Source organism: Parambassis ranga, chromosome 22, assembly GCF_900634625.1.
Source record: "Parambassis ranga chromosome 22, fParRan2.1, whole genome shotgun sequence".
In the NCBI taxonomy this organism is placed as follows: Eukaryota; Metazoa; Chordata; class Actinopteri; family Ambassidae; genus Parambassis; species Parambassis ranga.
The window spans coordinates 3,393,564-3,406,244 of record NC_041042.1 but is presented as its reverse complement, the minus strand read 5'-3'; the positions used below and the strand labels follow the sequence as shown (position 1 = coordinate 3,406,244).

The 12,681-nt window shown below is 43.9% G+C and overlaps 3 protein-coding genes across 5 annotated transcripts; 2 read left to right on the top strand and 1 right to left on the bottom strand.

Moving 5' to 3' along the window:
• Positions 1 to 166: 166 nt before the first annotated feature.
• Positions 167 to 3,138, bottom strand: pacc1 (proton activated chloride channel 1). Of its 3 annotated transcripts, none has more exons than XM_028395406.1 (8): positions 2,828 to 3,138; positions 2,110 to 2,215; positions 1,777 to 1,986; positions 1,541 to 1,695; positions 1,303 to 1,445; positions 1,028 to 1,169; positions 843 to 950; positions 167 to 762 (listed from the first exon to the last, which is right to left on the bottom strand). In XM_028395406.1, exons 1-8 carry the CDS (start codon positions 2,861 to 2,863, stop codon positions 601 to 603), a joined length of 1,062 nt encoding a protein of 353 aa, XP_028251207.1. In that variant the 5' UTR covers positions 2,864 to 3,138; the 3' UTR covers positions 167 to 600. The 3 variants fall into 3 exon arrangements, with proteins under 3 accessions (XP_028251207.1, XP_028251209.1, XP_028251208.1); XM_028395408.1 differs by having other exon boundaries at positions 3,071 to 3,095; XM_028395407.1 differs by having other exon boundaries at positions 2,725 to 2,845.
• Positions 3,139 to 3,355: 217 nt separating this feature from the next.
• nenf (neudesin neurotrophic factor) lies at positions 3,356 to 5,033 on the top strand. The gene is made up of 4 exons (XM_028395409.1): positions 3,356 to 3,568; positions 3,670 to 3,730; positions 3,815 to 3,918; positions 4,635 to 5,033. Exons 1-4 carry the CDS (start codon positions 3,428 to 3,430, stop codon positions 4,809 to 4,811), a joined length of 483 nt encoding a protein of 160 aa, XP_028251210.1. The 5' UTR covers positions 3,356 to 3,427; the 3' UTR covers positions 4,812 to 5,033.
• Positions 5,034 to 5,269: 236 nt separating this feature from the next.
• ezra (ezrin a) lies at positions 5,270 to 11,736 on the top strand. The gene is made up of 13 exons (XM_028395967.1): positions 5,270 to 5,460; positions 6,628 to 6,711; positions 7,280 to 7,375; positions 7,451 to 7,725; positions 7,996 to 8,079; positions 8,589 to 8,735; positions 8,962 to 9,058; positions 9,187 to 9,350; positions 9,442 to 9,572; positions 9,983 to 10,143; positions 10,400 to 10,492; positions 10,637 to 10,888; positions 11,107 to 11,736. Exons 1-13 carry the CDS (start codon positions 5,449 to 5,451, stop codon positions 11,269 to 11,271), a joined length of 1,761 nt encoding a protein of 586 aa, XP_028251768.1. The 5' UTR covers positions 5,270 to 5,448; the 3' UTR covers positions 11,272 to 11,736.
• The last annotated feature ends 945 nt before the right edge of the window (positions 11,737 to 12,681 follow it).

Sequence of the window (12,681 nt, the reverse complement as noted above, 5' to 3'; positions counted from 1 at the left end):
CCAGGATGCATTCAGGAGCGCCAGAGAGTGTAGGAAAACAGAGCACCGAGCACTAATTCTCACTTGTATGTGCCCTTAAAGGCTAAAATCTAACTCTTTGTATCAATAATTTAAACATACTAATAAATTCAGACATTTTTAAACATCTAAATCATTTAATGTGAGCTATAATATCAACCAACACAAAGTCACAATTCAAGTAAATTTAACAGCAACAAACTCTGACACAATCAAACTTAATGCCAGCATCATTTTTTCCCATAAACAGTAAAAAAAAAATTAAAAACAGTTCTTGGTAAGTTCACAGTTTGACCCAGGAAATGTCCTTTTAAAATAATACTCCTCAGTTTCAGCAACATCTTCTGTTTCCAGGAATGCTTCAGTAGATATTTATAAATTACTTTGAAATGCAACGACTGAAATTTTTAGGAAATGATTGTGAGAATAGAAACAATGTCATTTATAACATCCTAACAAGTATTTTAGTGCTGTAATTTTCACAAAAAATTACAAAATGGTGCCAGAGGTGACCTCAAAAAATGCAAGAGTGTAAAAAATAAAGGTCAGAATCGTCTCGTGGGTTAATTTGCATCTTGTGTTTTAGCTTATCGGGTTCAGTTCTCGTGACTTATTCTTCAGGTGCCTTTTGCGCATCCTGATAATCCACTGAATGGTGAGTTTGGCAAAGTTAGCAGCTTTGAACAGAGCCATGAAGACACCACAGAGGATGGCGACGGAGCTCCAGGGATTGGCTGTCACGATCTGGAAATAAAATAATAAAAATAAAAAGTTAAAACCAGACAGGGAGATGAAGTGAGGATTAAAAACATGGGAGACCTCACCAGTCTGATTTCTTGCATGAAAGGATCTCGCCATTCAAAGACAGCAAAGAAGAGCTGGTTGCTTTGCTCGGCGTCAGGCCGTTTATCGTTAAACTTCACCACAGCAGACTTAAACATGGAAAACATGTGGTTAAAATAAAAGTTTTAAACTCTGACATAACTCTTTCTTCTTCTTCTCTAAATACCTCCTGCCGGAACTCCACAGCTTCGGTGCTTTTGCCGGATGTCTTCATTAAAGACATCTTGACCCAGGTCCTGAATCCTCCAGAAAAGGTCCACGTGGAGTAGTTCCTCTCACAGTCCCTCATGAATTCTGATCTATTTTCACTAAAGTGGCGGCAAACACACAAACACACACGCACACGCTGAGTCAAGCAGTCATTTCAGAAGACATGAAGTAAGACAGAGGAGGTGTCAGCAAACAAACAGGACGTGACCTGCTGCTGCTGAACATACTTACCTCCCAGTCAAGTCACTAAACTTGGCAAAAAGCATGTAGGTGATGGCACTGAAGTCCTCCTCGGTTTCATTCTGGCTGAACTGCATGAAGATCAGCTCTTTGTTTCGGACGTCGGACGGGCCGCGCACCACCAGCGCTGTTTTCTGAAGAGAAAAGAAGAAGAAGAAGAAGAAGCCGAGTGTTCTCAGTGAGGCTTCCTGTGTGGGGTTTCATCTGTGAGGCCATGTCTGTGTCTGACCTCTGTTTGGTTTGAGAAAGGGCCAAAGTAGGTCACTTGGATGATCTCACAGTCCCCTTTCTGAGGCTTGCCGGGGTCCACTAGAGGTGGGATGTAGTCGTGGTAGTGATGTTTGCAGCTGAGCAGCTGAGCTTTGCCGGGGAACAGAGCAATACCTGCTCAAAGAGAAGAGTCAGAGGCGACGATGTGAGGCTTTAAAACCCCAGAATCAATCACTATTTCCCTTGGATACCGACCTGGAGGGGAGAACGTGTCAACCTCCTTGTAGGTGACAGACATGACCGGGTGGTTCAGCTTGTCCAAAAACTCTGAGATCGTCTGGTAGGCCAGGAAGGCCGCCACCGCCGTCAGCAGCAGGTAGATGAAGATGAGTACCACGGTGAAGACATTCTTCAGACAGGATTTACTGAAGCGCATCAACGGGGTGCTCCCTCCGAAGTCATCGTCTGAAAGCAGAAAGACAGAGGAGGAGGAGGAGGAGGAGGAGGAAGAGGAGAAATGGATGAACTGAGACACATCAGCTGACAGCCTGCAGCTTTCTTCTTCTTCTTCTTCTTCTTCTTCTTTACCTTGTGGGACGCTGCCGTTTGGCTCCTTGGGGTCCAGGTCTTCAGTGGCATCATCAAAAAACCCTGAAGACTGTGTGTTACCTTCATCATCATCATCATCATTGAACTGTGAGGTCAGAGGAGAGAAGGACATTCACACAAATAACTGTGAGTAAAATCCTGTTCTGTCAAATACTCACCAGGTAAGTGTATTTATTAAGTAAAATACAAATAACCCTTTATATTAACCTGTAAGTATGACATCATTTATAATCACAACAGACATAATAATGGAAAATAACAGTTTATAACTTGTTTAAAGCATTTCATAGCTCTAAAATGTGACTTCTTTCTGACTTATCCAAATGTAACATGAACACTTTAGCAGGTTAAAACCTTAGCTCAATGTCCCATCATTTATTTTAGACGGTCATATAGCTCGTAACATAAAATAAAATAAAGATTAAACTACATTAAATTCAAATGTAGCACTGTCTGCAGCACATGTAGCCAAGCCAAAGTCAGCTGTGAACTACTCACTGATGTAATAAAGTTAGATCTACACAAACACCAGGCTGATCCTGAGCAGACCTCAAATAAATAAATAAATAAATAAATAAATAAATAAATAAATACATGAGAAAGCAGCAGCAGAAGCTTCAAGTAAAACCAGCAGGAAACACATGAGGACAGAAGTCACATGATGAGAGCCTGGAGCAGACCGGAGCCGGAGCTTTACCTCCCGGTAGGACCGCGGGTTTTCTGTCCCCAGCATTCCTCTGCGCTTCTTTCTTAAAAACCCTCCAGCGAAGTCTGAGCAGCAGGTTTCATAAGTAAAAGCTGCATTTTTAATAAAAAGAACCGCACTCCACCACCAGGTCCCGGGTCTCCGCTCCACAGGGACTCACAGACGCTCCTCACCCCCTACGGAGGGTTTCTGTGTTTTTAGGCCCTTCCTACAATAATAAAAAGAAGAACCTACAAGTCACGACCCACCACGACAGCTGTGCGTCCTTCCCTTGTTTCCTCTCCTCCTTCCCTTTGCTTGACACCTGATGCTGCATTCAGGTGCTCCAGGGAGGATTCAGAATTCCACACGCAACTAACTAAAAACCTCTCCTGTTTTAAAATCCACGCGTGATTCTTAGTAGGCTACAAATCACGTTGATGAACATTTACTTTATTCTATATTTTATTTTAATTGTTTCTTTTATTCAAAAATTGTCATTCTTTTCTCGTTTATCAAAATTCCCACACCCCTAAATGCACCACCAGTGGTGGGACGACAAGGAAGTGGATCTTTTTAGAGTTTCCTTCCGCATCAAACTCCGCTCCTGCCATGGCAACGCCGCTGCTTTGCGTCCTGTTTGTGGTTCTTTTTACGACATCAGCGGAAGACGTTAAATTAAAATACAAAGCATCAACAAAACCTGTGCGGTTATTCACCGAGGAGGAGCTGAGGAGATACGACGGCAGGCAGGTGAAGTAGACCACAGCCCAGGGCGTGTGTGTGTGTGTGTGTGTGTGTGTGTGTGTGTGTGTGAGAGAGATAAACAGTGTTTTTTCCGTCTTGTGTTTCAGGAGGACCTGCCTATTTATATGGCAGTAAAAGGAGTGGTGTTTGATGTCACCAGGGGTAAAGGTAAATAAAGGCCACACATTAACTTAAATATTATAATATATATATTGTTGATTCTAATGTGTGTGTTTCTGTCCCCCTGTGCAGAGTTTTATGGTAAAGATGCTCCGTATAACGCCCTGGTTGGGAAGGACTCCACTCGAGCTGTGGCCAAGATGTCCCTGGACCCAGCAGACTTGACATCAGATACTGTGAGAACACACACACAGCTTTAATCTCTATAATCTGAGCTCACCCACCCAGTCTACTCCCATGGGTGGAGAACTCTGCTATATCTGACACATCTGTGTTGCAAAACAGCCACGCAACACAACATTCACCGGATTTACATCCAAAAACAAAAGAAAACAAAACAACTTGATTCATTCTGATGTTTTTTTTGATTACTTAAAAAGGGATAGTTCACTCAAAAATAAAAATATTCATGTTTTTCTAGGTCTCAGCGAAGTTATTTATCATTTTGTTGTGTAAATATTATATAAATATTCAGTTTTTAGGTGAACCTTCCCTTTAAGAAACATGTAAAAATCGTATTTTTCTGTCTCCTTAACATGTTATTTCCTACATTTTGAAAAAACCATCAGCTGTTTCCAGTCTTTAAGCTAATCTAACCATCTAACCATGACTGTAATTTCATATTTAACCAATTTCTCTGGAAGCAAACAAGTAAATACTTTTATTACATAATCTGATAAAGAAAAGTATCACAGATGTTCACGCATTCATTGCAGCTCTTCAGCTTGTGCAAAAAAAACAGACAGAAAGCATGAACGAGAGACAAAAAGTGCACTTGTTTGCACATCTTATGCAGAAATGAGCATCAAATAGATGGAAGCATCACACCTTTTTGTCAGAGCCCTTAGTATGTGTCCTTTTTTTAATTATTTTTTCTTCTTCTCATCCACAGACGGGCCTCACTAAAGAGCAGCTCACTTCTTTGGACAGCATCTTTGAAGGTACCTACAAAACCAAGTATCCCATCGTGGGTTACACGGCGTCACGTATCCTCAAGGAGGACGGGAGTCCCAACGAAGACTTCAAACCCGAGGACCAGCCTCACTTTCACATCAGAGATGAGTTTTAGTTTGTTGTTGTTGTTGTTTTTTTTTATAGATACGTGCACAAGAGCAGAACAAATCGCACACACACTGATGGTACTTTAGTAGCTGTCCAGGAGATAGTGAGAATCGTCCACCACATTTGAAACAGAGTGATACCTCACCTTGCTAGAATATTAGTTTAATACAAAACTGTAAGTCTGTGAATGTTTTTTAGCACAATTGCCAATAAAATGTTTCAAATTCTTCTACGTCTCATTTGAGTGTTTCCACGGTGATACAAGCTCACGACTGTCACCTCCATAAATAGCCAGTCTGAGGTTATATAGCCTGCCCGGGTGCTCCGATCGAAGGTCACGAGCAGTTCAGGTGCTGAGGCAGGTGATCGTCTTTTTGGGTGGAGCCGTGCGTCTCTGCCCTCCTCCCCCCCTGGGTGGAAAAGGTAAATCTGTTCATTGTGATAGTAACCTCCCACGTCAGTGCGAGCAATCTGCTGCCGAGTTCAAAGGACACACAAGCCCTGCCCTCCAAGTCGGCCAGCGACGCCGGAGCACCGTTCTTTATCAGGTGGAGGTCCTGCTGGGAAGTCGGCCACTGCAGCCTCGGTCAGCCTGGGACACACTTTCTTCTTCTGCTGGAGCTCGTCCACCACCCGGAGCCAAGATGCCCAAAACGGTAATATATGTCTGTCATGTTTCTTCCTGGTTAGAGGACAAAATGGTGTGTTTGTTGTAATTTGTCTGTGATTTGTGCTGAAATAAGATCAATGGAGCCACCTATTGAACATCTTATCAGTCTCTGTGGAGGCTTCTTCTTCTCTTTCTGAGAGGCAGCCGTCTCTCTTGGCATTTACTCATTAACGAAGTGTAGAGTTTGACCCATGTTGCTCACATTCCTGACAGAAAAATGCTACTACATCTGTGTGTGGCTGGATAATAATTTATATTTAGTCACACTGCTCTGGCCCTTTTTTTTTTGTTAACTTTCTGTGGCAGTCAGCAGTAATCCAGTCACTGGAGTTACTTGAGTGTTCAGCATCAGTCAGTGTGAAGGGAAACTGATAAGTGAGGCAGACGGCCGCTCTGTGCTTATATTGACATTCCAAGGGGAAAAGCTCTTAACTTAAGAGGGTCACACTGACGTTAATCTAACTTCAAAATCAAACATAAATATGAGTTTCGTCCTTGAAAATGCTGAAAAAAACACAGCCTGTGTAAAGAGGTTGATTGTAATGAATCACTGCGGTCAATGATTTGAGGAGAGGCCAGTCAGTGTGGAATGCATCAGCAGGATGTTAAGAAGCTATCTCACACATGTGATGGTGGTGGAGACGGTTGAGAAACAGTTTCATAAATAGATGTTCCAGTTTTCCAGCGAGGTTTATCTTTATGACACACGGGGCGTGCTCGAGTATAACTTCATAAAACAATTGTGTAACTGCTAATATGTAGCCCGCAGGCCGGGGTCACGCTGAAATATATTGAACATGAACGTGTGTGTCTACACACTGCTGGCAGTGACACACACCTGTGTGTGGCAGTTTCACTGTTCTTTTGTTCTTGAACAGTTTGATCCTTAAGTCACACAGATAACTTGGCAAGCAGCGAGGATTTTTAATATTTTAATCTGTGCAACCTTGTGGCAGCTCGCAAGGGTAGTCCAAAGTCTACTGAGATAGTGAGCAATTATGGTTTATGAACAATCCAGTTCACAGCTCCACATTATAATGCATCCTCCACTCAAATGACTGCATTATTTCTGTTTCTTTTTACCTTTTTTTTTACATTTGAAATATTCTCTTTTGGTCATCCCCCCCCCCCCCCCCCCCCCCCCCCCCTGCAGGTCAACGTTCGCGTCACCACCATGGACGCAGAGCTGGAGTTCTCCTTCCACCCTCAAACCACGGGGAAGCAGCTCTTTGACCAGGTCTGCAGTTCACAAAGCACATTTTTTGTATGGATGAGCTTCCTGTGCCCGCCAACGACCAATCAGTGTTCAAAGTACTCAATTACAAGCAAAAAACCTGAAGCTATCATCTTCAAATCCAGTATCTGTGAGGCACATAAATGACCTTTGGGATTGGTTTCTGTATCACATGCTGCTATCGAGACATACATCACATACATGCACAGCTGACCATATGTTATATATGCTCTTTATCAGCTGTGTAACTGCTGACTGTCAAGTAAATATAGTGAATTATAAAGTACTTATGCTTCTATAAGACACATTTGTATCACTGGCACTATCAGAGGAAGAAAATCTGCAAGCTCTAGTCGCCATCGCCATCATCTTTTATCAATAGCTTGTATTGTATATAGCTAGAGGTGACATCACCACCTAAAAATGTGACGCCCCCTTTCACACTTTATGTGAAACCTTTGCACCTGACAGGAAGGCATCTCTGTGATAAAGACGTTTTCTGAGTCAAGAGGTCGAATATGATGAATGAAGAAAAAAATTATTGATTATGTCCCTTTGTGTGTGTGTTCAGGTTTCCAGGACCATCGGCCTGCGTGAGATTTGGTACTTTGGTCTGCAGTTTGTGGACGCCAAAGGCTTCCTCACCTGGCTGAACCCGGACAAGAAGGCGAGGATTTATTTTACAAGTTTTCACCTCTTCCTGCTTTATACATCAGCTGATCGATGCTTTGTGTGCATGCAGGTGATGTCTCAGGACGTGAAGAAGGAGTCCCCCCTGCAGTTCAAGCTGAGGGTGAAGTTTTACCCCGAGGACGTGTCCGAGGAGCTGATCCAGGACGTCACCAGGAGGCTTTTCTTCCTACAGGTAAAAGAGGACATTCTAGGGGAGGAAATCTACTGTCCTCCAGAGACCGCCGTGCTGCTGGCCTCCTACGCCATCCAGGCAAAGTACGGGGAGTACGACAAGTCTGTGCACCGTGTGGGTTACCTGGCATCTGAGCGCCTACTGCCCAGGAGGTGAGTGGGAGCTGCAAATACAAAAAGGTGTGAGCAGATGTTACACAGACCAGTGAAGCTTTATTCATATGAATGCAACTTAAGTAAAAGAAGAAACTAAAAGAAAACACCTTTATTCAGCTGATAAAGCTGCCCAGCTCAATCCCTCAATGACTGAGTTATCAACCAGATGTGTGTGTGTGTGTGTGTGTTTGGTGTTTGTGTGAGCAGACAGTTAACATTTCTTAGCGGGGTGTGTGTGTGTTTCTGACGGCTCGTCTCTCCCCTCAGAGTGCTGGAACAACACAAGCTGTCAAAGGAGCAGTGGGAGGAGAGGATCCAGGTTTGGCACGAAGAGCACGGATCGATGTTCAAGTAAGTCTGATCAATAAAAGCTGCACTCACACACTAACAACAGGCTTTGTCTTCGTCCAATGGAAGCGTAGAAACAGAGCACTCAGCTTTTCCAGGTCTGACTCACAGTGAGTCATGTCAGCAAACTGTGGGTAGATAGTGAAGTGTAAATGAGTCATTTACACTCAGTGACTTTTATTTTGTAGAAATGTGAACAACTGTTCCTGGATTATTATTAATATTTCAGCTGTCAGGATTTGTCGCTTTACTGCATCACATGTCAGAGCAAACCGAGTCTTTTCCACAAACTTTTATACACTCTTAGAATAACAATAATAAAATAAACATTTTTCACGATCAAAATGTATTTGTTTTATGTTTTATTATTGGTTATTGCAGCAGATTGTGCTAAATTTGCAGTAATTCGAGAATTTGTAGTAAATAATATCAAAAAGTTGATTAATTGATACATTAAACATTGAAAATTAGAGTGACTGCTTAATTAATTCATCTTCTTCTGATCTGAACAGGGAAGAGGGCATTGTTGAGTACCTGAAGATCGCTCAGGACCTGGAGATGTACGGCGTCAACTACTTTGACATCAAGAACAAGAAGGGCACAGAGCTGTGGCTGGGAGTCGACGCTCTGGGGCTTAACATCTACGAGAAGGAGGACAGGTGAAGCCAGTCTTTATTCAGCACACGTCCTCATTTCCTGTGACTAAATACAGTTGTAGACAGGAGGGCAGCGCACCCTCAGTCATCGACCTCCGCTGCCTTTTCCTTCAGTCGGTCAGGTTTTAAATAACATTTGTTTTGAAGAGGCCGTTGACCTGATTCTCCTCATTCTACTACAACATGAACTGGTCTGTCTGACCACTGCTGTCTTTTTTTTATCTTTCAGACTGTCTCCAAAGATCGGGTTCCCCTGGAGTGAAATCAGAAACATTTCCTTTAATGACAAGAAATTCATCATCAAACCCATTGACAAGAAATCACCTGTAAGTCAGTAGTGAGGGACGCGTTCAGGGTTACAGAAAAGTGTGGTAATTCTTGTTTGCCGCTGCAGCTTTTGTAGAATGACTAGTTTACAACATGTCCACCTTTGCTTTTTTTTTTTTTATCCAAGGACTTTGTATTCTACGCACCTCGGCTGCGTGTCAACAAGCGCATCCTGCAGCTGTGCATGGGCAACCACGAGCTGTACATGCGCCGCCGCAAGACCGACACCATTGAAGTCCAGCAGATGAAGGCTCAGGCCAAAGAGGAGAGGCTGCAGAAGAAGATGGAGAGGTGGGCGAAGCTAGAATTAGGAATGAATTTTATTAAAAAATGGGGTTGAGACAGACAAAAAATAAAACATATACATGTGTGTGTTCTGCAGGGATCAGCTGGAGAACGAGAAGAGGAAGAGGACGGCCATGGAGAGGGAGAAGGAGCAGATGGAGAGAGAGAAGAGAGAGCTGATGATGAAGCTCCAGGAGTTTGAGGAGACGACTAAGAGAGCAGAAAGAGGTGAGATCAGTCAACGTGAGCTGTCTTGAGTGAAACTTTACTATGAATCATGGCTTTGCTGCCCTCTGCTGTTCGTTTCTTTAACAAAACACAGAAACACATGAGAGAATGGATGTGAATTATCTGTCACAAAGTTGCATTTAAATAGTGTTTTTTGTTGACAAGTGTGTAAGATTTCTGCCAGAGAAAAGGTGCCAACATGCAACGAAGAAAATACAGACTGCAAGATGGATTCATGCACAAAATCTTCCCAGTTAAAGTGATTATGTAGGCTAAAGCCACAGCTAACGCAGGCTAGATTAACCCTTAGAGCCCTTAGGAGTCTATAAACAACACACTGAGATGAAGCCTGCATCAAAAATCCGCCTTCAATATTTAAACAGAAAACTCTGCTTGACTTTGTCCTGCAGATCTTCAGGAGCAGCTGGACCGAGCCATGAGGCTGGAGGAGGAGAGGAGGAGGGTGGAGCAGGAGGCGGCCCGGCTGGAGGCTGAGAGGATGGAGGCCATAATAGCCAAGGAGGAGCTGGCCAGGCAAGCTGAGGACCAGATAAGGAGCCAGGAGCAGCTGGTGAGTGTGGTGCACGTGAGAAAAAGTCCTCGATAGTCTGTAAACACATACTAGCAGTAGAAAATGTCAACAAATGTGTTGAGCTGAATCCACACAAGTTAAAAACAGGATGTGTAAATATACTGATTTGTATATAAAGAGGGTTTTAGTTTAGTTTCTGTCCATTCATTCATAAAAGGACAGTGTGTCCAGGTAATTGCGGTTACTGAGGTGTCTGTTCCTGTCATGTTGACACGCTTGGTGCCCCCTCCCTTAGGCTGCAGAACTGGCCGAGTACACCGCCAAGATCACTCTGCTGGAGGAGGCCAAGAAAATGAAGGAGGAAGAGGCTGAGTCATGGCACACCAAGGTGAGTTTCCAACACGCGACCTAAAGGATGCACAGGCTCCATGATGTCACAGGGATTACCTGAAAGATGTCACATGCCCCCACATGCTGATCGACCTTCTAATTTTACATCTGCTCCTCTTCCTCCTCCTCCTCCTCTTTTCAGGCTGTGGAAGTGGAGGAGAACCTGCTGAAGACGAAGGAGGAGCTGCACAGCGTGATGAGCTCATCCAACTCGGCTCCTCCTGCTGCTCCTGCCTCCTCTTCCTCCTCAGACAGCGAGAGCGACCACGAGCACAGCGAAGAAAACAGCACCTACAGCGCCGAGCTGCAGACGCAGGGCATCAACGACTACCGCCAGGAGGAGGAGCGGCTCACAGAGGCCGAGAAGAACCAGCGCCTGCAGAAACAGCTCATGGTGAGTTCAGGGTCCCAGAATACATCAGGAAACAAACGCACCAATTTCAGCAACATAAACATGTATTATTTCAGAACAAACATTTGGGTTTAAGAGTCTCATTAGACCAGAATGCATTGCAGCAACTAACTACAGATGAGGAGGGTGAATAAAATGTTTCACGGAGACCGTGCCTCGTGTGCCTCTGTGTGGTTTACTGTAACCTGCCTTCTCCACAGGCCCTGAGCTCCGAGCTGGAACAGGCCAGAGACGACAACAAGAAGACCGCGAACGACCTGCTGCACGCCGAGAACGTCCGAGCTGGCCGTGACAAGTACAAGACCCTGCGTCAGATCCGTCAGGGCAACACCAAGCAGAGGATCGACGAGTTTGAGGCCTTGTAGGAAAAAAAAAACCTGCAGAGACCTGAAGATGTCTCCCAAATACCTCAAGAGGGCCCCATCCAGTGTAATTTAATTTAAATGTTGATGTAATTCCAGCCGGCCTGTGGTATTGATATTATTTTTTTTGTAGCACTCAAACACTTCCAATATGCTCTGTAGTCCCATTAAAATAAGGCTGGATGACGGTGTGTGTGTGTCAGATCGGGCAAACTGTACGAACAAAGCCGGCATGAGGTGTTCTAAAATAAAACCGAGGTGCCCCTTTAACCCAGACCCAGCTTCATAAAGGCAGGAATAACTCTGTATTTATGATGTCACTATATTTTTTTGCTCTTAGGCTCCAAATCTATAAATTATCTTCATTTTCCTATTAATACTCCTGTATGTTCTGTGTGACAAAAACTGTATTTGGAACGATTTAATGAAAACATGTCATACATTAAAGGGAAATGTTGCCACTTTTTATGTTGTTGTTCCAGTTAATGTTGATAAAATCTGCTCTCATTTGAAGCTATGAGTCGTGTGAGTCCCTGCTTACAGGGAAGCTCAGCTTGGACATTTTAACATGGAGGTCTGTGGGCATCGACTCATATTTGGGTCCAGCCCCCCTGGAGGTTGCAGGGTGGAGCTGCACTTTCACTCGCCTTACAGACTTTCTCATCTATTGCTGTGATAAGAGACGAGTCTCGATCCAAAGAAGAGAACACTGGACGACCACAGGTGGCACCAGATACACACACACACACACACTGGTCTTTTCACAGGCCTGAAAATGGAGAGAATACTTTATTTTTGAAGGCCAACCTGGACAGACACCTTGGTTGTCAGGTCTCCTCCTGTCGACCTTGTTTTATTTTGAAAGTTTATATGTTCCCCATTGTATTTTGTAGTCCTCACCGCTCTTCTCATTTCAGGTGTCTTGTCTTCCTCTCCTCATGCGGGCCCTCTTCCTGATGATTACCTGCCTCGCCCTAATGTGTTTCACCTGTGTCTTCCCTGCCCTTGTGTATTTAATGCCCTCACTCCCTTGACAGATCATCTTTTTTGTGTGTTCGAGTGATATCTAGTGCCTTGGTCGCCTTTTTTGCCCCTTTTGGCACCTTCCCCGAGTGGATTGCCTTACCGGTTTTCTCCACCACTGAGTGTCTACAATTAAGCCCTCACATTGAGTCAAACCTGACATTGGTGACATTTGTAGTCCTCTACATCATTTGTAGTCCCAGTGAGCTCCCTCTTAGGAACTGCATCTGTATTTACTGGTGTGTTTCTTGTAGAATAATCATGTCAGACCTTATTTGAGACATCTGTCAAAAAAGCACATTGACTTATGATGAGGGACCCAGAGGTGCTTACATGTTTGCATATTTTCAGGTATTATGGCGCCTCTGGCACGCTGTATCTACCTCCTAT

What these genes read in the sequence shown, in the direction of transcription:
- ezra (XM_028395967.1), top strand. An exon ending in CCATTGACAAGAAATCACCT is followed by an intron (nt 9,059 to 9,186) that starts GTAAGTCAGTAG and finishes TTTTTATCCAAG; the next exon opens with GACTTTGTATTCTACGCACC. An exon ending in CTGAGTCATGGCACACCAAG is followed by an intron (nt 10,493 to 10,636) that starts GTGAGTTTCCAA and finishes TCCTCTTTTCAG; the next exon opens with GCTGTGGAAGTGGAGGAGAA.
- nenf (XM_028395409.1), top strand. Translation starts at nt 3,428, where the DNA reads ATGGCAACGCCGCTGCTTTGCGTCCTGTTTGTGGTTCTTTTTACGACA. An exon ending in GGAGATACGACGGCAGGCAG is followed by an intron (nt 3,569 to 3,669) that starts GTGAAGTAGACC and finishes CTTGTGTTTCAG; the next exon opens with GAGGACCTGCCTATTTATAT. An exon ending in CAGACTTGACATCAGATACT is followed by an intron (nt 3,919 to 4,634) that starts GTGAGAACACAC and finishes TCTCATCCACAG; the next exon opens with ACGGGCCTCACTAAAGAGCA.
- pacc1 (XM_028395406.1), bottom strand. Translation starts at nt 2,863, where the DNA reads ATGCTGGGGACAGAAAACCCGCGGTCCTACCGGGAG. An exon ending in CTTTCTCAAACCAAACAGAG is followed by an intron (nt 1,446 to 1,540) that starts GTCAGACACAGA and finishes TTTTCTCTTCAG; the next exon opens with AAAACAGCGCTGGTGGTGCG. An exon ending in TCATGCAAGAAATCAGACTG is followed by an intron (nt 763 to 842) that starts GTGAGGTCTCCC and finishes TTTTATTTCCAG; the next exon opens with ATCGTGACAGCCAATCCCTG.